The 27619-nt window shown below is 44.4% G+C and overlaps 1 protein-coding gene across 2 annotated transcripts in view; it reads right to left on the bottom strand.

Moving 5' to 3' along the window:
* The window catches only part of NEK6 (NIMA related kinase 6), a 45025-nt gene that overhangs the window by 6451 nt on the left and 10955 nt on the right, over positions 1 to 27619 (bottom strand). The window contains exons 2-8 of one of the 2 annotated variants that reach the window (XM_088177516.1): positions 22201 to 22321; positions 15069 to 15209; positions 14112 to 14174; positions 12959 to 13069; positions 9731 to 9839; positions 8377 to 8484; positions 1799 to 1893 (exon numbers count right to left, since the gene is read on the bottom strand). In XM_088177516.1, coding sequence (XP_088033642.1) covers positions 1799 to 1893; positions 8377 to 8484; positions 9731 to 9839; positions 12959 to 13069; positions 14112 to 14174; positions 15069 to 15209; positions 22201 to 22293 — 720 coding nt within the window. In that variant the 5' untranslated portion in view covers positions 22294 to 22321. Of the gene's footprint in view, positions 1 to 1798; positions 1894 to 8376; positions 8485 to 9730; positions 9840 to 12958; positions 13070 to 14111; positions 14175 to 15068; positions 15210 to 22200; positions 22325 to 27619 lie in introns of both variants that reach the window. The other variant, XM_088177517.1, reaches the window with a different exon arrangement.

Below are 27619 nucleotides of genomic sequence, written 5' to 3' on the forward strand. Positions count from 1 at the left end.
AAGTTAAGTGGTGCTATGTGGCATCATGTCCCAAAGCCCTCAATGTTCCCTAAGTGGATTCCAGTGGACACACGTGTCTCTGAAGGCAATTTGTACATTAAATCTCTCTGCAGCTTATCTACACAATCTATCTGGAGAAATATCAGAAGTGACTCATACCCAAACAAGCATCCCTTCCTTACTTCTAAGCCAAATGGAAAAACATTCTCCTTGCAAGACATTAGAGCAGATAAAACAGATCCTTCAAAGACACCCAGATCTGATGCTTAATTTTCAAAATTCTAGAAAGTTTAAGAAGGCAAGTAGTTGTTTAACTACTGAACATAAAATTGGTACCTGTCCAGTCCTCCTTGGAATATCTCACAGCTCCTGTTCCCTAAGTTAAGGCTTACCTACATAGGAAGGAAATTTAAAAACGCTTCACATGCCAAATCTTTCAGATGTTACTGTAGTACTGCTACTCCTACCAGAGAATTATGTTTAGTGTGCAATTAATTCAGCTTCTTGAAATACAAGGAGTACCAAGACTCCTGTGCCATAAGGGGACCATATTGCCTGCAACAAAAACATATCTTAGCACAACGCTAAATATTTCTCTCTGCATAAATCTGGAATCCCATCTCCAGGAGCTCAGCCTGGAGTGAGTCAGAGCAACCCAGCACTGCAGCATCCCCCGGGCACTGGGGTCCAAACTGGGGCCACTCCCACAGTCCTGGCCAGGCCAACACCCAGGGCAGGGCACAGCCCCCAGCCCAGAGCCTCACAGATGTTATGGGAGAATTCACTGTTATCCCATCATGTCCTACAGAGTTTGTTCAATCAACCAGCTGAAGTACATGCTCAGCTATAGTAGTTTTCACATCTGATGTGCTCACAAAATGAATTACATTTCTGTTTATTCTCTAATTTCACGTGATTACCAGAAGTTGTGTTGACAAGAAAAATGTCATCAGTTCCTATAATTTGTGAACCAAAGAGGATGTGAGCAATATTCTTGACTAAATACCCCAGGGATTTTTAATTCTCGGGGTGGGGATAAAAGCTTTTTAAATGTTGGCATGCACTGTCATTTGAATTAGAAGGAACACCCATCTAAAAAAAGATTTTGATTAGATTATAAAGGAGTACAACACTGTCTGATACCTACTAAAAATGAAATCACAAAACCAAAAGCACAGTTACAAAATCATAACACTTATTTCCAAAATACATGTAATAGCTTTTAAGAACCAGCTGCACACTGGGCAGTCCATCCAAATGTGTCTGCTCTGAGTCTGTGCCTCAAGCTGTGAGACAATGTACAATTAGAAAAACTTCCAGCCATAATATAGTAGTTAGACACACTGATTTCACATTACATAAAACCTCTGTTTTTCTTTATTGGAAGTTCCCAAAATTAAAATACCACAATTGGTCAGAATTCCATCTAAGAAACCAGTAACTTGCATTCAAATGAATTTGCTGTTTTCAAAACAAATACAGTAAGGAAAACTCTGACTATGCTGGCCTAAGAGAGCTCTGCTCCCTGCAGGAAGAAGGGATGCAGTGAGCTGGCTTTTCATGGCTTCATCCTCCACATCTGCTACATTAACTTTATCTGTGACCTAAATTAACTTTGTGCAAGTGCTGGGTGGCACAGCCACCCTCTGTTCATGCTCAGAAGGTGCATGACAAACACAAATCAGCTTTTTCTAAGGATTCTCAACAAGGTGACTACAGGCAGTCTGACCTACTCAATTCCTGTCCCAAACTGTGTGGTTATGGAAAACCCAGGGGAAAGAAGTGAGAAGATACTTGCCTCATACAATAAACAGCCCAAAGACCAGATATCAGACTTAAAGTTATAGCCGTTCTCGTGTATTCGCTCTGGGGACATATAGTAGGGAGTTCCCACTGCAAAAACAAACAAACCAGGGGTTATTGTGTTACAAGAGACTGTGCAGCCATCAAGGGGTCAGGTGTAGCACAAAGAGCTGATATAATCACATCACATCCAGAGCAGAGAATGGTGAATATGGTTGAAAACATCTTCTGTGTTTCTGACATTTGGGAAATGTTTTATTTCCCTTCCAGGCTCCCAAGAACCTTCAGTGTCTTGGATGGGCAGAGGCACTGGAAGGGATGATGCCTTGGCTCACCAGGCTGCACTGGGTGTGCACGACTGTGACACCAGAGCAGGATTTGGGGGCAGCACATCACTGAGTGTCAGAGTGAGCCAGGCCCCAGGGGAACCTCTGACAGGGCACCAGGCACTGCAGGGGACACACTAAGCCCAGCACCAGCCAGGAATGCAAAACCTGCCTGAAAAAAACAAGATCATCATTCCAAACTTTAAAACTCTGCTCCAGCTTGCAGTTATGTCAGAAGCTGGGGGACTTCTATGTACTTTCACAAATCTGTATTTTATCAAAAGAAATTTACTCAGTATTTGGACAGAAGTTACAGGAAATTATTAATAAATTCCATACCTCAAAGAGGTTCTTTTTTAAATCCTAAATAAGTTTCAGTTGTGGTACTGAAAATACAAGACATCCTGGCAGTCTCAACTACATCAAATAATCCTCAGATACATCATTTATTAAAACATCCAAGGACTGTATATGCTCTTTTCTCCTGCTTCCACTGCTTGTCCGTCCTCTGTCAATTTTTTTTTTCCTTTTGGCATTCCAGTGTATCCTTCTCCTAATTAAAGACCTTTCCTCACAAGATGGCAAATGTTTAATTTGCCTGTAACATTCAGTTTACAATTTCTCCATTTGAAATGCTGCCTGAAGACAGCTGCAGGATTAATAAGCTGAAGGATGGTGCAGGAGGTGGAAGAACAGCCACCACCTTCCCCAGCACTCCTGCAGAGGGGCCTGCACACTGTGGGAAACACAGGAGTTCTGGGGCAAGAGCAACAACCCAGAGAGGCAAAACCCAGGTGACCCAGCACAGAGAAGGTCATTTATTTGGGCCCTCAGGATGCTGAGCAATCAGCTGCCCTGAGTGATGAAATCAGCTCATGCTTGCAGGTCATTCACTGAAGAAATTACTTCCCTTTCAATGTGAAGAGTACTCTAATGAGAAGTTACATTTTTGCAGATTCTATAAAAACTACAACACAGGAAAAGCATCACAGGGAGATCACTTTGTTTCCATTCTCAGGAGGTGCAGGTCAGACTGGCAGCCCCAGACCTGGCTGGGTTTAACTGCCCATGAAAGGCCCCAGTGTAGGGAGGAGCCCTGGCAGGAGTAAAGGATTTTTACTGGACTGCACAGAGAAACTTCCCAGGACAGCAGGAGCAGACAGGACTCATTCAGAGGCTTTCCATGGCTCAGTCCCATGTGCGTGCAGCATCCACACGATGGACAGCACAGCTCTCCAAGTAATTCCCACACATCTGCCAGGTTTCTGTACAAGAACTGACTTGGCTGGGACAGCACTGATTCATTTTCCTGCTTAAAAATAGGCAGCTGCAGAAGAAACGGTGATTCATTCCAGGAAGTTGTGGAAGACACTTCTGGAAGTCCCCACTGAGCAGCAGTGTAAGACTCTTCCCCATGCTGCTGCACTGCCAGCCATGCCAGGAGCTCTGGAGCTCGTGGCTGGCAGGAGCAGCACCAGTGCCAGCCCCACCTGTGCCACTGCCAGGGCCCTGGAGCCGTGGCTGCTCTGGCACTCACTTATTCCAGGTCACTGCGTGGGCACCTCGCAGCAACAACAACGTGTGGGCTCCAGAGCCAGCCCTGCTCTGCCCCACTGTCACTTCTGATCATGCCTGTCCTGGCCCCTGTGCCAGCGGTGACAGGGCAGGGACAGGGGCAGTGACACAGCTCAGGGACAGGGGCAGTGACAGGGCAGTGGCACAGCTCAGGGACAGGGGCAGTGGCACAGCTCACTGTGTCACCAGCCCCACACTGGGGGCACGGGGCTGCTCCAGCCCATTAATGGCTCCACGCCTGAGCTCATTTTGTGGAGTCCACCTTGCACATTTACCTATCATTACTGAAGTCTTGTCAGCAAATGTACAAACAAGCAGGTCTCTCGTTTCAAAACTGATGCATTAATTTTTAAATAACTGTCATGATAAAAGACTGACAAGGCCAATTCTCTTTATGGCCTGTCCAACATTACGTGGGAATCTCCTGTAATGAGCATCTTCTAGAGAACTGCACAAGGCTTCCAGTGCAATCAGTCAGGGCTTGCCATTGCATCCCATTAGTCAATTTGACAAGAACAGTCTAATCGGAGACTATTAATCAGAAACTTTCTTCAGCATTTGCCCTGCTGAAAATACAAAATATTGCTCAGATTCAACACCACTCACTAGGTGGTAGAGTAATGCATTTGAAGTTATAAAGGTCATTAAACCATAGGGAAGATTATGGATAAGGGAGGAGCTTCCTGCTCTGTTCCTGGCAGTTGGAGCCTTCACTTGAACATGAACCACTTGGGTGATGCCAGAGCATTCCTGCTCTCCCAGCACTGCCCATGGGCAGCTGCAACAGCCCTGGGAGAGCTGCAACATCCAAGGCAGGGAAATGCTAATTACTCCCAGGTAAGATTAGGAGCAGAGTCTCTTAATTCACCAGGAGAACACAAAGGCAAAGGTGGCAAAGTTACTTCCAGAAATGCAATTCAAATTCCATTCCTCTCACTTGTGCAAACATGGCTCATGCTTCCTGAGAAACTCATCCCTAGCTGCTCGTGGGCAGCCAAATGTGATTCATACTTTAGGAGGCTCTCTCAGAGTCCCATTCACCGAGTTTGATGTAACCCAGACGAGCCTTGCACAGCAGAGGCTCTCCCACACCTCTACACAGATTGCATTAGACTGAAATCAGTGCAGAATATTTCCAGATATTTTTACAGGCTGCATACATTGAGGCTTTATAAATGCCTACATGCAAAAAAAAAAAAAAAAATGCCAAGTTTTTCAAATAGTAATAAAGATTTTCCAGAACTATCAGCTCAGTGTTAGCATGAGCAACACTAATGCACGTTCCATGAACACACACATAGCTGAGAAAAGTATCTGAGTATGTTTTAGTGCTATCTGGCAGTGCAAACACAGCAGGGAAGAAATTCTGCTGGAAAATGAGAGTCTGGATCTCTCACCTTGCTCACCCTCTCCATCCAAACTTGCAGGTCATCAAAAAACCATCCAGCATTATTTAAAAGGAGTCGAGTTCTCAGTATCCCTTTCTAAACTTTTGCTTTCTTTGGGGTTCATTTTCAACAAGGCAGCTCAGGTCTTTTTCCAGGAGAATTTTGGAATTGGCTGAAGTAAAACTGTGGTCAGATGAAATCTACTTACTCTTAGAGAAAACCAATAAATATTTTATGCATAATATTGCAGCTGTTGTTACAAGACCTGTTGACCAAAGCTCTTTTTTTTTTTTCATTATTATTATTGAATGACACAATCCTACCAAACTCTTTTTAGTTCTGTGGCTGGGTTGGGATATTGGCTGGTGACATTTTCAGGGGATTCCTTGTGTCCATTTTTTTCTTACCAAGTCCTGATTACCAGCCCCTCCAAGGCCTGGGATTTTGTTTCAGATGGCAAACTGGCTTGGCAGGCAAAAGAAAGAAAAAAAGGCAGACAAATGGTCCATTTATTGAAGAGCTCTTCAGTTCCTCCCTGCTCACCCTCACATCCAAGCAGGAACCAGAAGGAACGTGTAACACCCCATGTACTCCAATCCAGGGCTATTGGCACGTTCTAAACTGGGAAGATTTGATTTACGTGAATCTCCCAAAAGGAAAATCTGCTCCAAGCATATTCTTGTCCAAGAATAAATAATAAATCATCTGTTCCAAAACAAGACTATTCTGTGTAAAATTGGTTTCTGTTGGGGTTTGGTTTGTCTTTCTTATTCTTCTTGTTTCTTCAAAATGTAAAGCCAGTCAGAAACTCTAGATAATGCCAAGTTTATTTGGCTAAAAATGGACATTATACCAGTTCTCAAAAGAGTTATCCATTGTAATATTAATGGAGATTCTCTGTATTTATTACAACTCCTATTAAATCAAGATCTACCAGCTTAATGTTAAGTTTGCCAAAGTCTAAAATTAGGGGAGGAAGGTGAATCACCATGTTGTAACAAACAGTAAAATTCACCTCAGCTACACCAGTACCTTTAGAACTGAATTTGCTGGTGAGGCTTGTACAGGAAGAGCTCTTCCCTATGGAGAATCATCTCCCGTGCTCTCTCCAGGGAAAAGGGGCAGTGGAGGTGAGTGGTGCCCTGTGAACTCCCACAGCCCCGGCTGGTTCCTGCTGCTGTCCCAGCACTGGGAGAGGCTGGAGGTGTCCGTGCTGCCCGTGTGCCAGGTGTGCCCACGGAGCTTTTCCCTGCCAGGGCTTTCCCTGTCCCTGGTCTCTGCTGCCCCGGCGCTGCTGGCGGCTCCCGCTGGCGCTCGGAGCACGGCGCTCGCCGGCATCTCACGAGCTGTGTACAGGCAAATCTTTCATTTTTCTTTCATTACCTCGGCATGTACTGTCACTTAATTTTTATGTATGCAATCCTTCCTGACAAATATGATCTGCTGCCTGGTAATTCATCTGACGTTCATTCTGTTCCTTGCTCTAATTACGGCTCCGTTGCCGCCGCGGCGCCGGGCGCTGCCGAGCCCCTGCTACACCTGTCAGCCGGGTCGGGACTGCCTGATGCCCTTTCATGCCAGTCTGCTGCTAGCAAATACAACCAAAGGCAGAAATGAGATGAATATATTTGCATAAGCTGCACATTCAATTCATGGGTCAGCAGCCAGAGAAATGATGGCTCAGGGCGGTTGCCAGGGCAACGCAGCACCGGGAAGGGCCCGGGCTCTGCGTGCGGCCCCGGCCGCGCCTGCCCCGCTCCGGGCTGGGCTGCTCGGCCCTCACAGCTCCTCCAGAAAATGTCTTCATTAAACCAAACCCAACAGCAGCCCATTTCCTGCTGCTACAAAACCTCCGTCTCTGGAAAATTATCAAAAAAATAGAAAGGAGCTTCGGGTCTGTGTATTTTCTGATTGTTAAAATATTCTTTTTCACTTGGATCCCAGAACGGCTGGAAATGGGGACGTGTCCATCCCTGCCACACCTCCAGTCTCTCACTGCTGCTCCCTCCGTGTCCTCTCAGTGTTTGCAGGATGCTGGTGATGTGAGGAAGGGGTTTGTGCACCAGGGGCCCAGCTCTTCCTACTCCAGCTTTCTCAATTAAGACAGAGCAGCCCTGGTAAAGGTCACAAGCTTGGCTTACATGTGCAGCCAGTTTCCAAGCCCCAATTTATTCTTATTAATATAATAAGTGCAGCAGTCAAACTGGATAAGATCATATAATTAGACATGATCATATTTTGGCCTGTTCAGATGATGTGATTGTAACTTCCTGTGAAGAGGATTTATTTTCATCTATTAAGTACGGTGGGGATAAATCCTAGGACAGCTTTTGATAGAAAGGAAAATATGAAATCTCATATTTTATGAAAATAAACTATAGAAATGCCTCCTATTTTTAAGCACACACAAAACAAAGCAGGTATTTTCCTTCCTTGTGCACTGAGAAGCCAGTGCTGCTGGCCAGTATTAGCAATGAAATTTGTCCACATCCAAGAAGGGATTCAGCAAGACACACTCAGCAGAGGAAATTGCACAAACACAAAAAGTGAAACAAATATCATGTGTTCCAAAGTCAACTGAGAGACATTCGTTTAAAAGAGCTTAAATATTGCAACAAAAGCCAAAGTTCCTTCAGTGCTGTAATACAGAAGCACCTTTGGGACTCAAAAAATTCAGACCCCTTAATAAAAATGGAAAATCAGCCACCTCTCAAGAGGTTATAGACACAATTATGAAATACTTTATACTGTAAGACTGGAAGAATGAACTGCATAACTATGCAATTTTCTATAGCACTAGAATTCATGTTAATGGTAAAAATGAGGAAGACAACCTTGAGATATGTGGAATATATGGAGAAAAGCTGGATGTTTAAAGCATAGGCCAGATTTCAAGTGAAGTCCCTTTTTGGGACAGATGAGCCATGAGGGCTCACCCACCTTGGGCAGCTCCAGTGAGGGCAGAGCCCTGACCAGCAAAGGTAAAAGGTATTGGGGGTAACACTCAATTCCAAAAGCACAGCACAGCCAAAGTGCTATTTAGAGTGGAAAAGCTGCATTTGCTGTAAAATACACATCAGGCCAGGCCTTGCAGAAAAAAATAACAGATTTTAAAACAGAAGATACCTATTAATGCCTGCAAAGAGCATTTAAAGCACACATGGCTGGAAATGCAGTCCCATCCCCTGCCTCCCACTCATCTCAGCATGGAGGAAGGACACCCTGTGTTTGAACATCAGAGCTGGCAGTGCACGCCAGGCCCTGCTTAACGAGTACCAGCTTACCTAAGGAATGTGCTGCAGTGGTTTTAGAACTAAAAAACCGGCCTAATCCAAGATCTCCCAGCTTCACCACCCCTGTGGCTGTTATAAACACGTTGGCTGGTTTTATGTCTGCAAGAAGAAAAAGGTAAAAGGTCAAAGCCACAAAAGGTTATTTGGTTCTAATGCTGCAATAGAAGCATTGCCTGGAGCGCTCAGGGTACAAAGAGGCTCGAGCAGAACCGTGTTCCTTTAGAGCTTTGATAAGCTCAATCTTCCAAGGCTTCGAGCTCTGCACAGACACAAAAATCAGAGTGCACTTCCCAGCACACAAGAAATACCAATGAGGGAAAATGTAGGAAACAGCTCAACAGAACAGAGGCAACCTCTTTCACTGCTGGAAATCAAAGGAATGAGCCCAGTTCTCTTTGGGAATGATCACTTTCCACAGGAAGCTGCACTGCCCACCACCATCCCCTCATGCAAGGGTCATTACTGTTCCACATGCACAGAAATTCTGGGCTCTACACAGCCCAGGTGGTTCATGGAGGGTAGAAATCACTACAACCCCAGTTTCCCAGGCAGTCATGTCAGAACTGAGTGAGAGGCTCTTTCCTCATGTTAGAGCAGACTCAAGGTGAGGCTCCCCATTTCAGCCACCAATTGCAGACCTAATTCAGGTACAACTGATAAACTGCACCAGGGGACGTGTAACAGAGCAAAAATGGTATCACACTGTTGACAAACACAGTGAAGAATTGCCTCCTTCAAAGGAGCAAGGAAATAACAAGCAGCCAAGATGGGTGCTAGTGCCTTTTGGGAAATTTGCATTTCTTGAGTCCAGCCCTTCCCAAAGCACTTCACTGACACTGAAAGCAATAGTGTAATTTTTGGATAGAGCTCAAAGTTATAAGATGTTCTGAGACAAGAGATTCAAAAATAATTAATGAAAATAGAGAACAGGTTATGAGAGTGTGGGACATATTTATATTAATATTTCAGAAAAGCCTGCAAGACAGGAAAACTCTTCTCAACTCTCTAAGGTCACAGCTAATATAATGAAGACTATTTCTTAAGAGTTCACTGTATCCAGGAGTCTCAGCATTTTATTTCTGACACTTTTCTAATGGCAAGTTTGACACTTCTACTTAATATCAGTGTCTGGAATACAAAGCAGCTCATCTTCCTAATACCACACTCACTTCGGCCTGAATGCTTTAACAATGAGGCCGAGACAGAAGGAGAAATCCATCTCCCAGCTCCAGCCTCTCTAAACATGCATTGGCTGAACATCAGCAATAATTGTTTTTGAATGTAGGCGCTTACTAATTGGAACATTATATTATTATTCAGTGAAAAGAGACTGAATTAATGTTACCTCTGTGCATCACCCTGCGGGAGTGCATGTGTTCCACTGCACTGCATAACTGCACAAAATATTTCCACACCGTCCTTTCCGGGATTAACCGTTTCTGCTTTTTAAAATACTGTGGGAGGAAATAAATAAAAGATCAGTGAAAAAGCAACATATTTCACTCGTTCCTGGAATTGTGTTAGTCAGCTGCAGGTTGCTCATGTCTTCCAGATCTGCAGCTGCATGACTCTTCTTCTGATTAGCTTTTAACTCCTCCTCTCTGTGTGGAAACTTCGATGCAGTTCACTAATTAACAACTATTACGAAAAATATGCTTAAATAGGTTTGACATTTTTGAATGGACACAATTATGATTAGCATTAATCTCCTTAATTACCTTGCAAAACATATTTAATGCCTCAAAACAACAAATGTCTCAAATATTTTGCCTTAAGAAACAAAAGACCATTAAACCCCCTCCCTCGTAAACATTCATTATTACATTGTCTACTAACAAGGATAAGGAAATCTGCTTCCCTTTTTTAAAAGATGGCCAGAGCATCAATAAAGTATCCATGTTTCTTCTGTGATCAAGTAGAGTAATATATTCTATTTCATGCATAACAGGAATAGTAAATGAACTGCACTCTGTGGCGAGCTGGGGGTGCTCAGCCGAGCCGGTCCCATTCCAGGCACCTCTGGTGCCTCCCAGCTCTCAGGACAATGGGCAGCACAAAGCAGCACCACCGAGGGCAGCGTGGCCCTGGCTCCCTGCAATCCTCAAGTCTTCTTCAACCCACTACAGCAATAAAGAGCCAGCTGCACACTTCAGTGAAGGCCAAGCATTGCAGACCTTCAGCTGCTCCCCTCCTGAGCAGGGGGGCACGGCAGCCGTGTCTGGCACCGCACCCAGGCATCCCAAAACTGCAGGGCTCAGATCCTCGCTCCCTGGCTTCTCTCTGAGCCAGCTCTACAGCCACAGCATGAACAAACACACTTCAGCACTTGCAGAGCTTTCCCAGTGCCCCGTGCCCTGGCACTCAGGGTGGCACAGGCAGTGCTGCACTCCCTGCTGCCCCACCACAGCCGCGCTTCCCTCGCATCGCGCCCGAGAGCTCCCACGGCACAGGGATAAAGGGAGGGCCTGTGCCCCTTTCTGCATCTCCTGCTTTCCCCTCTCAGCACTGACATCTGATGTCCCTTGTCACATTCCCTATTTTATGTGAAATGCTGTTACCAGTTCGTGTTTGACTCAAGCAATGGCAAATTTTCCTTTGCAGATCAGCTGTGAAGGGGCACGACTGTGCAATTCCCCAGGCAGCAAATCTGACAGATTGCAACAGTCTCAACCCAAAACTCGAGAGAGAGCACAGAGGAATTACAGAGGGTGAGGGAGAAAGTGTTATATACACAATAAAATTATTTAATTCTCATTAAAATATTTAAGAGTGGATATGCAAGACCACTAGTGATAATTTTCTAAATGTCATGTCCAATAAGGTTTGCCTGACATTTACAAGGAAGTCCCAACTCTCCGGTGGGTTTTCCTGCAGCTCTACATCCCTCATAAATAATGCAGGCACTGGGGTGTGACAGAGACAGGCCCTGGGTTTATCACCCTCACACCTTCCCAGGGCTGTCACCGCTGCTCCTCTGAAAATCCACACAGGAGCTTCAGCTCCAGGGAGGGGAGAGGGTGACACAGAGGGGCTGCTGGGGAAACTCCCCTGGAGTTGAATTTAGTGGGAAGCTTTTGTTCCCTCTTGGGTTTAAGGGCTTGGTATTTTTTCTTTTTTACCTCTATTAGAAACAAAAAAAAAAAATTTAATTCCTAGATTTGCATCAGTTGAAAAACTTCATTTGTATGAGCTTGAAAAAAACAAATGCATCTTCTTCGTGCCTGAAATACAGAGAGAACACAGAGCTGTGGACACTGGAAGTCAACACAGTCCAGCACTGGGCAAGGCACCAATCTGAGACTCTGGCAGTTATGTTTTGGAAAATGTAACTCTTATTATAGTGACACAGAAAGTTATTTTTAAAAATTAAATAGCCAACCTTGATAAGCAAATGAACATATTTGTCAGTATTTTTAAACTAAAAAGTACAGATTACTAAAAAATACAAATATTTCATATTGTGAAATCTTACAATTCTGTAGGTAAAGCTTTTGTAAACTAAGATTGCAAACTCAAGCAGAACCCTTGCACAGCCCAGGAAGGTCTCACACAGCCCTAACTCCTGCTCTCACAATCCCTGGATTTTTTTCCATCCTCAACCACAACAAGATGAGCAGCAAGTTTCCCAGGAAATGGTGGGAAAAGGAAATGGGGATCTGCAGCAGAAGCCCCAGGGAAGCAGGGGGGACAAAGGCAGGAGGGGCAGCCGTGCCCCCCCAGCTCCCCGGGGCTGGGGCAGAGCCCCCTCCCCAGCCTGCAGCCCCGGGGCTGTCCCAGCAGTGACTCTGCCAAGCCCTGGGGGTCCAGGCAGATTCTCCTGCACCCTGGAAATTTAGCCATTGACTATGGACTGAATGGGAACTTGTTTGACAGCCTTTGGCCTAGTGCCTCATAGCTCTGCTGGCAAAGAAAACAAATCTGTTAATAAGATATTTTAACTGTGACAACAAGGAGGAGGAGAACTTTCCAAACATTCATTTATGATAATTACAGAATAATGATGGCAAAAACCAGGTAAAACATGGAGAGAAGGTTGAGAGTGCTAACAAACATGATATAACACATCTGTTCTCACAAGGGATGTATGTCTAAAGATTAACATGTCAAAGAAAATATAAAAGCAGGTGGTAACAGCTTAACTAAAGCTGGTTTGCAGCAATACAAGTATTCCTAAGAGCAACATAAAAGAAGAACAAGTACTTGAAACATTTCCTCAAACCCAAATCCCCATTGCAAAGTAAGTCAATAGACTTCCTTGAATGTCTTCGGAGTGGCAGACAGGCAATGTGAATAGTGAACCCAACAGTAATTAAATGTCCCCATCAATCACGGGCTGAGGAAATCAACCTTGCCAGTGCCACAGTGTCCCAGCAGATCACGGGCCCTTCCCTCTGCAGCAGTGAGCACAAACTCAGGGCATGGCCTGGGGAGTTTAAAATGCCACCAGACACTTTGGCTCAGGTCTGGAAGCAGCCTAGGGGTGTGCAAAACTGCAGGAGGAGACAGAATTGCTTCTAACGCAGCTGTGCCCAGTGCTGGGAGTCTGCAGCACCTCCACTGGACACATCCTTACCTTGATCATCTGAGAGAGATCCCCAGCATCAGCCAGCTCCAGGACTATGTTGAGCTCATTGTCTTCAATGAAAGAATCCAAATATTTGATGATGTTGGGGTGGTTCAGTTGCTGCAGAGGGAGGGAATGCAAGAGGAGCAGTCACAGCGTGGTCATGGCAAGTCCCAGGCACAGCCTGGGCTGATCTGCTCCTGACAAAATCCTGGCACAATCAGCATTTCCCACAGGCACAGCAGCCTGGGGATGTCCTCAGCAAAGAGCAGCTCCACCCAAACAGGGTGAAACAACCTCTTCTATTGGAAACTTGGTCATGTTAAAAAACATTTAAAAGCAGAGTCCTGAAGGATGCCTTGTTAAGCAATAACCGATTTTTCCCCCTCTTTAAATAAAAACAAACTCCCAACTGTTGGTTACAGTACTCAAGGTCTCTTTGCCCCTTATAAGAATAACAAAACTGAATTAAAACTTTGAAGGAGGACAATAAGAGGGAAATTGCACATGTCAATTTATTATCTGATTATTTGTGCTGGCTTCTTCACTAATTCCTTTCTTTCATTTCAGTACAGCTCATTCTTATATTCACAACTGAGGTTTCAATTTTCTTTTCCTAGAACCCAAAAATATGACAGAGCCTCTTTCTGAATGTAAACCTTGGCATTATTTTCCTCCATGATTATTGAGCAACTGGCTCATGTTTATCCTTCCCTACAGACTCAGGCTACAAGTGCATGAATTTGAACAGAAATTCCTAAAATCACAGGCACAGAAGTATTAATTATTTAATACTTTTGGAATGAAATTTGACTAAGCTAAATTTTTAGCCTTTTGCAGTCTGTTGCATTTACTAAAATAAGATATTTAAAGTGCAATACGTCTATGTTTTTAATCAACAATTTAAAATAAGCTACTAAGGCATTAAAATCACCACTTGTTTTAATCACTTAAATACACTCTGGTTTCAGAGCCTTTAGATAAAGTCTATTTTTCATGTGTGCTATTTATACACACACATACATAACATCTACAGGCAAAACTGCTTTCTCCTTTTGTAAGCTTTATTTGCTAACCTGAAAACAATTTTTTTCACAAAACAAACAAACAAAAACCAAACCCCCCCCCCCCCCCCAAAAAAAGTTATTATAAAAATTATTACCTTCAAGAGGTCAATTTCTTTAATGCAATCTTGCCTTGCCTTGGCATCCATCATTTCAAAAATCTTCAAACACAAAAACATAGAAGATAGAAATGAAAAAACAAAACAACAAAACAAAGTACTTTACACTTTAGCAAGCAGTTGGTGTTTCCTTCCCCAATTTGTACGTCCTCTACTGTAATGAGTATTCACACAATCCCCAGATCAAAGAAAGATCAATGTTTTCTTTATTTTGAAACCACCACAGGGATAACATTGTGGTAAAACTAAGTTTAAAACCCATAGGCAATATTTCTAAGCAGCACGAAAAATAAAGATGTAAGTTTGTGAATTTGCTGCTGTGATTTTCATTGGTTATTATTCATTTCATAAGGCAAGTAAAACACAAAATGTTTACTCTTCTGTTTTAAACAGATACAGCTTCCACTGATTTCTCTGTGATAATTAACAATAACTTTGCAGAATGAATATAAATGCTCAATCATCACTAAGTCACTGGAAATGAGAGTTTGGAGGATGTGTTGAAGGATTAAAAGCAAATTTCTTCCAAAAAAATGCTGTTCTGAATACTGCCCAATACTTTCAGCCAAGTTTAAAAACTCTACACTTCTGACATCCAAGTTTTCACAAATTCTTCTCCAGCTCCACCAGCAAACTCCAGCCCTTTTCCCTCCCATGTTCCCGAGGTCCAGCTGTGCTGGGATGGCAGCAGCACAGCCCAGGGCCTCTCTGTTTCACACAGTCATAACCACTTGGTGAGCCCTTTTGATAAAGGGTGAAATTTGAAATAAATGTGAGATGGCACTACTGCTGTGTAACGTGGACACTGGCAGCCACAGGGGTGGTGAGGGGTGCCCACCCTGCAGGTTTATCTTGTATCTGCCTCCGGGGCAGCTGGCAGCCCTTGATCATCCCCTGGATGCTCCCTGGAAGCAGGACCTGCACTCGGATGCTCACCTGCACCTTCTTCAGTGCCACAGGTTTCCTGTCCAGCAGACAAGTCGCTTTGTAAACCTCGCTGAACTGGCCTCGCCCGATCTTCTTCTCGATCTGGAAATCCGCCAAGGTGCAGCGGTACGGGTACGCCGGGAAATGTCTCTGCCAAAGGAACGGCGGTCAGCGCCCCCGGAGCCCCTCCTGCCCCACCACAAACACACAGCTCCTTCAGACACTGCAGCAGCACAGGCTGCAGGAAAGCCAAACGACTTCTTTAAAAAGGGAATTCAAGTCTTGCCTTCCGTGTAAGTAACTAATTAATCCCACACTGCTCTCCCTCGGTGCACAGGCTCTCGTCAGCTCTGCCTGAGTCACCCGGGAGATGCTGATGGTGCAGCCCAGCAGTGCCAGGTAAACGGGCACGGAGACCCAGGAGAACGAGGAGCACAGACCCCATGGGCTGGCACTGCTCCCCAGAGCCCTCCCGGCCTCCTCTGTAATTAGCGCGGCCGCCAAACAATGTTTAAAAAAGAAATTATGAGAATTAATTACTCAAAGTTAGCACACGTGCCAAGTACAACATTTTCGAGTTTCAGCATCTTGAGCCGTTCCAGACTTTGCATCAAAACCCACAAAAAGAGAAGTTCCCGGCACAGGCTGGGCTGGGAAGCGTTTCCCAGGGCTGAGCCATCCCTGCAGGCGAACCACGCCCAGCACAAGAGTCCGGGAGAGCTGCGTGCATGCAGGAATCACCATTGCTACCGCTGTCATTGCCTAATGCAGCAGCAGAGGATTGCAACTGAGATTTGAAATGCAGGCAAAGCTTTCAGAGCAGCGTTAGGACCTGCAGCTATTTCTGAAGGAAGTCGCACAGAAAGAGGAAGATCATTTCTCCAAGGGCTTCCTCCAAGCAGCTCAGGGCATGGCTCTCTTTTAGAGCACTCCAGAACAAGTCACCAGCTATTAACTGCAAAGTTTGGGTCAGCACTCAGTGCTTGTGCTGTGCTTGGAATTATGCTGCATTCACAGAGAGAACAAAAACCAGACCAAAATTCAAGTCTAAGGATTCATTTCTCCAAGTCTGGCAGTGTGCACTATCCAATAAACCAGGAGCATCCTCTCAGTGATACAGTTATCACATAAAGGGCAGAAGGCTACAATTGCTTTGCTTTATTGTTTACATGCATTCTCCTCTAAGTTACTAAATCATCAGCAGAGTAAGGCAACACAGGATGAAAGCAGACAAACAAATATTCCAATTAATCAGCCCCTGCAGCCTTCTCAGTTCAAACTGCTGGCAGCCTCTCTTTGCAGGGGTCTGATAAACAGACCCAGTCCTCAATCCCCATCACAGTGCATGGGGGCACTCAGCTCCTCCCAGGCACTGAACGAACACCAGTCCCTGCCCTGCCTGACAGAGCCAGCCCAGTCTGCACACAGGCATTTGTCCCATTCTCCTGGTTCCCACCAGGAACATCTCTGCTTCCCAACTGGTTTACACACGAGTTCCTTGACCTGTACAGACAAACCACTCTCCCCAGACAAAACAAAGGTGTCAGCACATAAACCTACAAAGCACTTTTTCCTAATTTAAAAACAGAAAGGAATCACAGCATTTCCTTCACCATGTCCATGTGCCCCCTGAGCTGCTCTTGAGCAGTAAGAAAGTCTGAGCAAAAGCTTCTCCAACTTGGAGTTACCATTCACAATAGAAGCAGCACTTCTAACAACATTTTATGAGGCAACTGCTACAAAACTTTATTTTTCAGAGAGAAATCCACACTGAAATCAGGGACAGCTCCCACTCGCCTTTCCCAAATGATTAAAGTGTGTGTTTACACCAAGAGTGCTCAAGTGTAAACTAACATTTCAAGCACGTGCCCAGGAATATCTACCAACTTCTGAACTTGCAAACATAAACAAACGTTGGGCCAGTGCGAGGGGAATGTGCCCCAGCCCCTTGGGCTGCTGGGGGTGATGCTGCCCATGCCTGGACACCTCTGCTGATGTGTTCTGGCACTGCCAGGACTGCAGCTGCACATTTACATATGCAATGACCTAGATTTGCATGGGCTATCACAACCTATCAGCCCTAATTAAAATAAAGAGCCTTCAGAGAGGGCAGGAGATGTTTGATTACGGAACAAATCATCCTCAGGTGAGCCCAGACTGCACCAGAAAGCTCCCTACTGGTCACAGGCCACTTCTCCTGATGTTCAAACTTAACCTTCTCTCATGCTTTGCTGTACTTGAGTGCAGAACACCCAGGAAACACCTCCCTGCTCACAGCAACACCCCTCTCGTGTGGCCTTACACATATTCCACTCATTCCAGGACTTTTGACAGGGGCACCCCATCGTTTTCATGTCCTTCCACAATTAATCACCATTTTTCAGAAATCTGGCTAAGAACCAATCCCTATTCATTCAAACAACTTGTGATCTTTATTTCTGTGAACCTCAGGGTTTTCATGTACAGATATAAATTGTGTGCAGTAAGATACCACCATCACCTTCAAACCTGTCCATTAAAAATAAATTTTCCCATTTTTAGGACAGATTTAGGCTCAGGTTTCCGTAAGTGCAGTAAAATCAAGCCCCTGCCTCTACAGATCGGGTGTCAAGTTCAACAATGGAGCTTGAATTTAAAAGAAAAAAAACAAAACTGAATAAAAAAAGGAGAAAAAAACCCAACCAAGCAAAAAGAACCCCAACCACTGGGGTTTCACTATGAAAACTGGGCTGTTTGCAAATTTCTGTTCCCAGAGAAGGGCACAGTCTGGGAAGAACTCGTTTTTAGACAAAGGCTGTTCTCTTCATGCACACAACGAAGTCTCATTCTTCTCCTACTCCATGAAAAAAAAAAAAAAAAAAAAAAAAGGCACCAAAGCACCAATGATTAAAGTCACAGAATTCCTCATGTGAATTAAAAAAACCATTCATTTTTAAGAAGAAATGCAGAGATTATTCCAAGAACAAGCTCTTCTGGACATCTCCTCTGGCATACATGTGCTCTGTGAGATGGAACCACTGGTGCCAGAGCACAGATTACAAAGCTGGCAAAAGCAGGAAAGGCAGCCCTTGTCACAGGACTTCAGGGAGAATTTTGTCAGGGCATTTTGCCTCGAATTTCAAGGTGTTACAAGATTGTCTGCAGAACAGGTAAGGTTTCATAACACCAAAAAATCCCCAACGAAATAAAAGCTTCAGTTATCCTGTACACACCTGAACAGATCTGGGCAAGGAACAAGAATTCCATATCCCAGGTTATAAAGGAACCCAAACACGGGGAAAGGCAGGATTAGGAAATTCCTTGCTCCAGACTTGCTCCTTGGGTGTAGTTTGTATTTCACAACCCCTGCTCTGGGGGCAGGAACACAAAGACCCAACTGTGGCACTGGGGATCCAACAGCTCCCTCCAAACCCTGCCCCGAGGACAGGCAGCCTCACACACCCTCTGCACATTCGTTCTATTTTCTTTTTCTTAATGAGTTGTTGTCCAGAATTTGGTTTGGGATAGGGAAGATGAAGAAAAAAAACTGTTCTGTAGAAACTTTCAATCTCCAGAACAATTAGTGTTTGGCCAAAACATTTATCTCTTTGTAATTACTTAAGATCTGGAGAAAACCTGAACAGCCCCAAGAGAACTGTGAGAGCAGCTCTGCCTGCAGCCTCTAAGCCCTTGTTTTGGGCCAAGGAGCACAAAAACATCACAAAAACATCACAAACACAGCCCCACTGCAGAGCCACAACTGTCCCCTGCTCCCTCAGAGGAACAGGGAATCCGAGCCTGGATGGGCTGAGAAAGGGGAATGTTCATTGCTAATTGCACAATATAAAAACCCAGAGATCTAATGTTAATTAATAATAAAGTCAGTTGTTTTACTGCTGATTGGCACGTGGAAAACAGGCACCAGTCAGCCTTGCACAAAGGGCTGTAGGCATTTAGAGTATTTGTAACCAACCTAAAAACTATTAAGATTAGTTAACAACAGTTAAAAAGTCACACAGTACAATCTTCAGATGCCAATAAAAGCATCTTTCCTGTAGAGCCATGAAATGAAATATTCTTTAGAAGAGTAAAAACATACTCGCCCAATTAATTTTCTGAAATCTCATTAAAAAATTTAGCCCGACTAAGTCATACACTTCTGACCTGAATTTTAATTATCTTTACGCTGGATATAAGGTTTTTTCTGATATTTGCAATGCATCATTAATTTTAAAGGAATGGTTTCCTTGCTTCTAAAGTGCATACTTCATGTGAGTGACATTTACTGTAACTAATTTCACCTTTAAAAGACATCTGCAGCACTTGTGGGGGAGCTGCAGCCCCTCCCGTGGAACCTGCACACATTATAAGCAATGATTTACTATCAACATCAGCATTTCAAATCCTTTCAGTATGTCCAAAATTATACACTTGCCTCCATTCAATAATGCCTACCTGAAAAGAATTTGCCATACTTTGAGGCTGAAATTCCAGTGTGAATTTATGAGAACACATTAGAACAGATTGATTAAAGAAAGAACTTCTAAGCCTGCAAGAGATGAGGAAACTTTTAAAATATGGATTATCCTTCAAACAGGTAGCCAAGTAATTATTGAAGAATACATCAGGTTTTTCAATTTGAGCTTCAAAATTAGACTACACAGTCATAAAATATCCTTCACCTGACCTGTTACCTGGAATTTAAAGTTTGCTGAGGAACTTGCCTAAAGTTTCAAAGTTTCAGCATGATTGGGATCAATCCTGATATCCAGATATTCTGTGCCTGGGAAATACCAGCTTGGAAATAGTAGGCCAAGGTGACATTCACAAAGAAATTAAAATTACCATAGAAATAATCTCTTAACAGCTCTGCTGCTAAAACATGAGTATATAAAAGAGCTATTTAGAAGTGAGTTACTGTGTTTATTTAGTATGAAAACTAAGTGAAAAATTACAACTCTATATTTTTATATCACTGATTTACTCCTAAATAATTTTTACTGCTTACTGCTATAAACACTAAGTAATCTGGAGACTTAAATAATTAACACCTTCACTCTGGAACGTTACTAGAAAAGTTCTCCCTCTTGCTGATAAACTTCCCTGGGGTATTTCTGGGCAGGTATGAGAGCCAAAAGCCAAAAAATGTGATTTTATTGGACATTTAAGAAAAAATTTTGTATTATAGATAACTTCTAAGTATCTAGCACTACTCAAAGGTTTCATCTTTTTAACTAAACTACAGCAGTTAAAGACAGAAAGAAAAGCCTGACACACTTCCTCATATTCTGTTCTGATGAGTTATAAAGCAGAAACAACACCTGTCAGAGTTAACCACAGAGGAAGCTTCAGGAAGCAGCACAAATTACAGGGAAAGCTGCTGGGAGAGGAGCACGTTGCTGCTCTGGTATTTTGGGGGCTGGAAGGAAGGGGAGGCCATTCCATGCAAAGCTCCCTCCTCATCCAAGACTCCAACAACTCATGTTCTGCTTTTTTCAGCTTTTTGTCTCTGCCATTAATGACATTTCTCACAAGACCAGCTTGGTCAATTTTATCTTCCCAAACCTCCCTCTCACAAACTATTACACAGCATGGCTGCATTACTCAGATTTTCAGAAGAAAGAAAGGATTTAATTTCAGATTCTTCCAGGTAAAAAGTACCAGAGATTTGAAAAATTATATATAAATATATTCCTGAAAAATGGAAAAACAGAAATATGTCATCAGCAACCCTATCATGCCACCAATGTAAGGCCTCTAAACACTACCTTTTTATATGCATTTTTTCCAGTTCCTTGGTAGACTGTATATTTTTGTTATTCAGGTCTTTTTATGTTCTTTTGACAGCAAAACCAAAGGAAGTCTTCCTGCAATTCTAATTCCAAATTAGATTATTCTCAGAACAGTTTACTAGAGGCCTCCATTAAGAGAACTTGGGTATTAGCAGAGTTGAGGGGAGGTTTCACTGAACAATGACCATACAGCAAAATGAGCCCACTCAGCATCAGCATCACAGCAGAACACAGATTATTAGCTACTAATTACACTTAACTATGTCATTACAAATTCTAACATGTGCTCCAAGATGCCATGAATGTATCTGCTGCACAGGAACACTTCCTAATCTTGTTCATGAAATAATTACAGGGGCACTATCCTGCCAAATGAGGCAGTAATTAACCCTAATTGCTCAAAATGCAACTGGCTAATTCTAGGAGATTAATCAAGGGGATTCAATTATTATTAAATGACTTAATATGACAAATTGCTGCATTAGGAGAGGGGGCTTTGCTCCACACCATGGTACTTTCCCAGCAGTGCACTCAGTGTGTGCAGAGCCTGTGCTGGGCACTGCCAGAGCTCTCCCAGGACAATTTCTGCCTCAGGGAGCCCGAGACTGGGACTGCAGAGCAGCACAGCATCACCCCACCCCTCCCCGGGCACACCAATCCACAGCTCTCTTCCTTCTCACAGCCTTCCATCATGCTGTTGGTCTATTCCTTAAAATAACAGAGGGGTAAAACTGATCAATAGAAAACAGGCTGAAAAGTCAAGCAGCCAGAATTCACAAAATCCAAGTTTCATGATTACACAGACTGTGGGTTAATCCTGGTTTTAGTTCCCTTCTGAAGAAAGGCAGGAAGAGAGAGGAGCTACTACAGTGAAACTTTATTATTGTATGGACAAAATACATTGCAGGATGAGTTCCAGAGACTCATAGGGAGCCTACAGTTCCATGCAGAATGAGCTTTTTCTTTTATTTGGTAATTACTCCTTCAGCATTTACTATGAAACTATAAAAGGAGATAAAACACATTTCTTCACTTACACAATCATCTATTTTACTTTGGCCTTTTCTTCAAAGAATCAAGAACAAGAGAAAACCAACTCAGTATGTTTTCATAAGATGATTTAAAAACACTTGCTTTAAGCAAAATTCAAACTATTTCCTTTTTCTCTTATTACAATCAAAAAGTGGGTTCAGGAAACTCTGGCTGGCTGGCAGAAACCCAAACTGGATATTCCCTAAAACTCATGTAAGTGCACTAAAAACAAAAGGAAGTGGGGGCAAAGGCAGCTAAATGCTACGAAATCAGGAGACTTTTACAGAATGAAGGTAAGAAAAGACAGAGGGAGATGGATCAGAGACAGCTGCACTTACCTGAGGATCATGCTGGAATTCCTGGCCTGGCAGCTTGCACAGAGGGTTGTTCTGGTCCCCTAGATGATGAGGATGGTTGTGCTGCCCTTCCATGGTATCATACCAGACTGTGCTCTCGGCTCTGCTGGGGTAAAGAAGGGGAGAGGTTGCAGAGTCCCCGGGGCTCCGGGCTGTGCCAGCCGTGGCTGCAGCAGGAGCTGAGCCCTCCTCTGCCCAGGGCAGGCTCAGAGCTCACACACAGCCCAGGCTGACTGAGCACAGCCACTGCTGCAGGGCCCAGCTCAGAGCCACCCAGCACCACCCAGCACCAGCAGGGCCACCAGGAGCACAAACACTGCTGGAGTTGTTTCACAACAAACAAAAGAGCAGAAAACGGCTTTATTTGTTATCTACTAAAGACACAGCTTTTGTCACCTGGAGCAGAAGCTACTGTCACTTCCCAAGGATTCATGGTCCCATCACTTAGGGGACATCTACAAAGGTCTGCCCCTCTCAGTTTGGAAAACAAAAATGACAAAGTCCCTCCAGACTGTTGCCACTTTCTTTGGTCAAAGACAACAAAAATTTACCCACAGTCTTTCTTGCTCATCCCCAAATTACAAGTTTTTATGCAGATTGGCAAAACACAGGAGGCAACAGCTAGAAACCGTTTTGGATTAAACAAGACTGAAGTGTTGTAGGAAGAACAGACAAACAAGGGAAAATTCCATGAATAAATTCCTTTGCTGCAGCTTCAGGCCAGCCCAACACAGAAATGGGAAAAGAGAGTCTGCTCCCCTTTAAAACTGGTACCAGAACATGCAGAAGTGGTAAAGAGCTGCCCATGGCACAGGGCACATTTCAGGAGCACCATGGCCAGCTGTGGGACACCTCCCCTGCCTGCAGAGAAGGAAGAGACTGAACATATCCAGATCTTCCCTTCTAGGAAACAAAACCCACACTTGAACTATTTGTGCTCAGGCCTGACTCAGGGACAAACCCTGGTAATTCTATCAGCTGCTCAGGGAACCAGGACTGGATCACAGCACTCCCTGCCCCACACCAGCTCTGGCCCTGAGCAAAGTCAGGTCCCAAAACACAGTCCCAGCATTTACAGAATAGCCACAATAAATAAATAATAAATAAATAAATAATAGCCCTGTCCCTTCCCCACAAAGGGCCATACACAGGTTTTGGTTATCCCTTACCCTCATCCTCTCATTCTGAGTCACACCACTCCTGTCCTTGGCACTGACTGAAGCCTAATGGTGACAAGGGAAGATTTAGTGGCCAACACAAGCATTTGCAGAAACTTATTTCAAGAGTTTTGGCAAGTATTCACTCAGTGAAAGAACACAACCTGACCTCATTAGTGTATTAATAGTGCATGCCTGGCACTTGGGCAATGACTAAGTCTTAATTTAAAATACAAAGGTATTTTAAATATTTGTGGGAGTGGGGGAGAAAATATGATGCAGAAGAATTTCTGCAGCAAGTAGTGCTCGATTCTTTTAATGGCTGTCTGTGAAATAAACCCTTGGCTCTGGCAGATCTTTGCCAACACCAGCTACCTTAACACAGAAAGCAGGGAGAGGCTCTTCTCCTGTCTCAAGCAAATGAACTTTCACTCTAACAAACAGTCACTAGACAAAAGAGCTGCTGTTCCTGCCACATTAAACAGGTGAACATGTGGGCTCTGCTCTCAATAAAAACAGTTTTTTAAAGTCAGTACCATGAAACTCCAGCGGGGGATGGAGAATCACTGCTAGTAGGAAGAAGTTTGATTTTAAGATCTTTTCAGCCTCAAGCATCTGTAGGTTTATTAGTAACCAGGTGAAAATACTTAGATAAAACTATGTCTCAATATTGACATTATAGTACCTCATGACATTCCAACCTTTATGTTATACTGCTGGAACTACCTTAATTATTTTATGATTCAAGATTTGGAAAAAGGCTGTTTACTTGGACAGAGTCACATGATCTCTCCCTTCCAAGTTCACACGCACAGAGCAAGCCCTGGCTCCAACAGCTGGCTGCTCAGGGACCCAGCCATGCCACATTCCCCAGCACAGACACATCCAGGCAGTGCCACTGCAACATCCCCAGCCCAACCCTGACCAAACTGGGCACCCCCTGGGTCCTGCCTTGCAAAGGACTAACGCTCAAAGGCAGGGCAGGGATTTACTGCTGACCATGGGAACCTGAGTGACCTGATCACAACCCAGTCTGGGCATTCCCAAGGGAACTGCCACTGTCCAGCTGCCGTGAGCAAACTCCAGCAGCAATCCCAGGCTGGGAGGGAACACCAGGGCCAGCAGCTCCCAGCCCAGCAGGGACACACCAGGGACACACCAGGGCAGGATCTGCACTCGGGCACTGCTCGTTTGAAGTGCTACAGCTGGAAGCAGAGGAAGGAGTAAGAACAAAATAGCAGCTTTGAAAAGAGATCCAGCAGAGCTCACATGACAGCAGCGAGCCCGCTGACACCTCGGGACAGCGTGTCCTGCCCCAGGCTGGGAGCTCGGCTATTCCGGGCTCTGGCACCGGGCAGGGAGAGCGAACGGGAATCCCCGCAAGGGGCTTCAGAGGATCTTCAAATAGCAGCAACAACACAGGCACTGCACAGCAGAAAAGGTACAAGGTACGCTCTCAACACTGGCCCGTTTTTACTTGACATTGTCTTAGGTCTGCACTTTTATTCCTGCTTCCAAATTTCCTACGAAGTTCTGCAGTATCAAACATTTTCACACTGAGTCTTGACTATGACTCTTAAGTCAAAACAGCCTTAAATTGCATGAAGCATCACATATCTTTCCAGAAAGCGAATAAAAGAACAGGATCATCATTACCATCACAGGAAAAATTATCACAACCCACGTGGGATGAGCGGCTTCTTCTTCTCCCCCACTACGGTCACCTCACTGCTCTACAGTTATTACTCCATGCAGTGGCACTCACAGGTAACCTGGAGTTTTACCAAAAACAAAAACCCTCTTGTGCAGCCAGCTCCCCTGCCACACCCCCAGCTGCAATTCCTCTCTGGGCACCTGCGTGTCCTTACAGCTCATCTCTTGCACCTAATCAGTAGAGAGCAAAACACAAAATCCCATCAAACCCCTGATAACTTGCAGGTACCTGACAGGTGGGATTCTCAGGGCAGAACAGCCCAGGGCAGTCGGTAGCAAAGGCCAGGATCATTAGTTAGGAGACACTCATTAAGGAGCAGAGCCTCATCAGCATCCTGGCACTGAGTCCCAGCCGCCCCGGTGCCCCGGGTGCTCCTCGCTGGAGCAGCTGTGACCAGTCTGATCGGGTATCACCATGTGTCTCGGGATGCCTCCAACCCAACTGCAGGCCAAATGATTTGCTCCCAGATGTATAATCAACATGACAGGACCGTGCACCTCTCGAGCAGGCAGCAAAGCAGCAGCTTGTGCTCAGTGTTACAACCATTTTCTGTACCAGCACTTTTCACCTTCCTGCAAGACACAGCAGCTGCTGCGTGTGCCCAGCGCTCAGCCCTGCCACACACAAACACAGATCTGTAAGTGAGTGTCAAAGCAGACATGTGGAACATACACACACCTGCCTTCCCCCTCAGGGACTGTACTCCTCTCTTATCCTCCCTCCACACGGGGACTTTTGGGGGGAGCCAAGCAGCTCTGTTGGGTACCTTGTGTAAAACGAACCCAAACAGAATGGCCAGTCATACCTGGTTCCAGAAATCCACGAGCTGATTAAAACAAGTATATGAGTTAACTTACTGCACAAATGCCCATCTTTTCCCCCCAACACACAGGGACCTGTCAGGGACTGAGATGCAGCAGTGCACATGCAGCAGCCCCAGCCAGCTGTGATATCTGGGGGCCAGGCTGCAGCTCCTCACTGCAGGCTCCCCAAAGGCTGGAGCAATGCAAACTGTTTTACACAACAAACACAACCACATCAGCACCAATTTCTTCCTCTCTACTGCCCAATAGTATTCTTCCTCTTCCTTGCTCATAAAATAAATCTGCCAGGATGCTCTATGAGATTACCTATATATTTAAATGATGATCAGGGCTTATGATTACATTATCACTGTGGTTCAGGCTATGTGCTCTGGGGAAGGCAGCCCAATCCTAGGAGAGTATTATTTTCAAGTGACTTTTATTGTCCATTACTTTACACCATTTCTGTCACAGCTATGATGTCTGGTAGGAATAGTTCACAACAGAAATATCTTTGTCGTTAGTATTCTCATTGCAATTTAGTCAGATCAACCTTTAAATCTCATCCATCATACTGAAGAGCTTTGGCAAAGCGAGCACAGTAATATATGCTTCCATGCAAAACCTAATTACAGGCTAGGTTAAAAAGCCCACCCTGTTCCTTCTGCAGTGCAAGGTGACAGGAAATTCTGAGCATCCCTTGGTTTCTCACTCTCCCTTTTTGCTGCTGAAGTGTGTAACCCGTTCATTACAGCAGACTGATTCTGTCTGGCACATGACAAACTTACTTGAACCTAACAATTAAACTTCTGACAGCGTTTCCAAAAGCAGAGAGTATTTACTGTAAATGCCTGACAATTTTTTTCCTCTCTCCTCATCTCTCTCAACAGTCACCTTACGATGACTGGAAATTACCATAAGCAAATAGCAGTCTAACATCCAAAAAACCCCTCATGTTAATGTGAAATACACACCTGCCAACACTGAAAAAATATGAATATGAATATTAAAGGAAACAACAGGAGGAATGGCACTGAAATGCCTGAGGAGAGAACACTGCAAGGGCACAGTTAGAGAATGTGACTCAGTAAAAGCTGCCTGTGCAGGGTGGTGGTCAGGCCATGGCCACCCCTGCCCTGCCAGAGGGACTGGGGCTCTCACCAACAGCTCAGGCTGCACTGAGAGAATTCAAGCACAAACTGTTAAACAGAGTCAAATAAATCTCCCAAAAAACAGCTCCTGAATTTCAGGCCTAGCATCATGATGGAACTGCATCTACAGATTCACACACACAAACATTACAGTGTGAGTTACCTGCCATTCATACCCCCCTGGAAAGGATGAGGCTCTTTGTAACAATTTGACCATTGAAGAGAAGAATGGTGGTGTAGTCACACCTCACATGTCAGAGGATTGCATTTACCCTGACAGCAGGTGCAGATGGGTTTCTGTTAAGACTTTGTGCAAACCAGATTTTCAACAGCCAGTAAGGGATGGGCTCCTCAAAGACCCCAAATCCACTCACTGAGAATGTTTTAGTGAAATGGCTGAAAAGCCCTGGAGCTTTTTCATACCATGTCAACAATTGATACTCATTAAACAAATGCTGTGACAGACACCATAATTCACTGTTCCATACCTAGAAGCAAAATGACATTAAGTCAACTATTTAAAGCTATGCAGAGTCATCTCTCTGTGGATGTCAATAAAACAAATGCTTCCTGCCA

Source organism: Sturnus vulgaris, chromosome 22, assembly GCF_052056855.1.
Source record: "Sturnus vulgaris isolate bStuVul1 chromosome 22, bStuVul1.hap1, whole genome shotgun sequence".
NCBI classification, from domain to species: Eukaryota; Metazoa; Chordata; class Aves; order Passeriformes; family Sturnidae; genus Sturnus; species Sturnus vulgaris.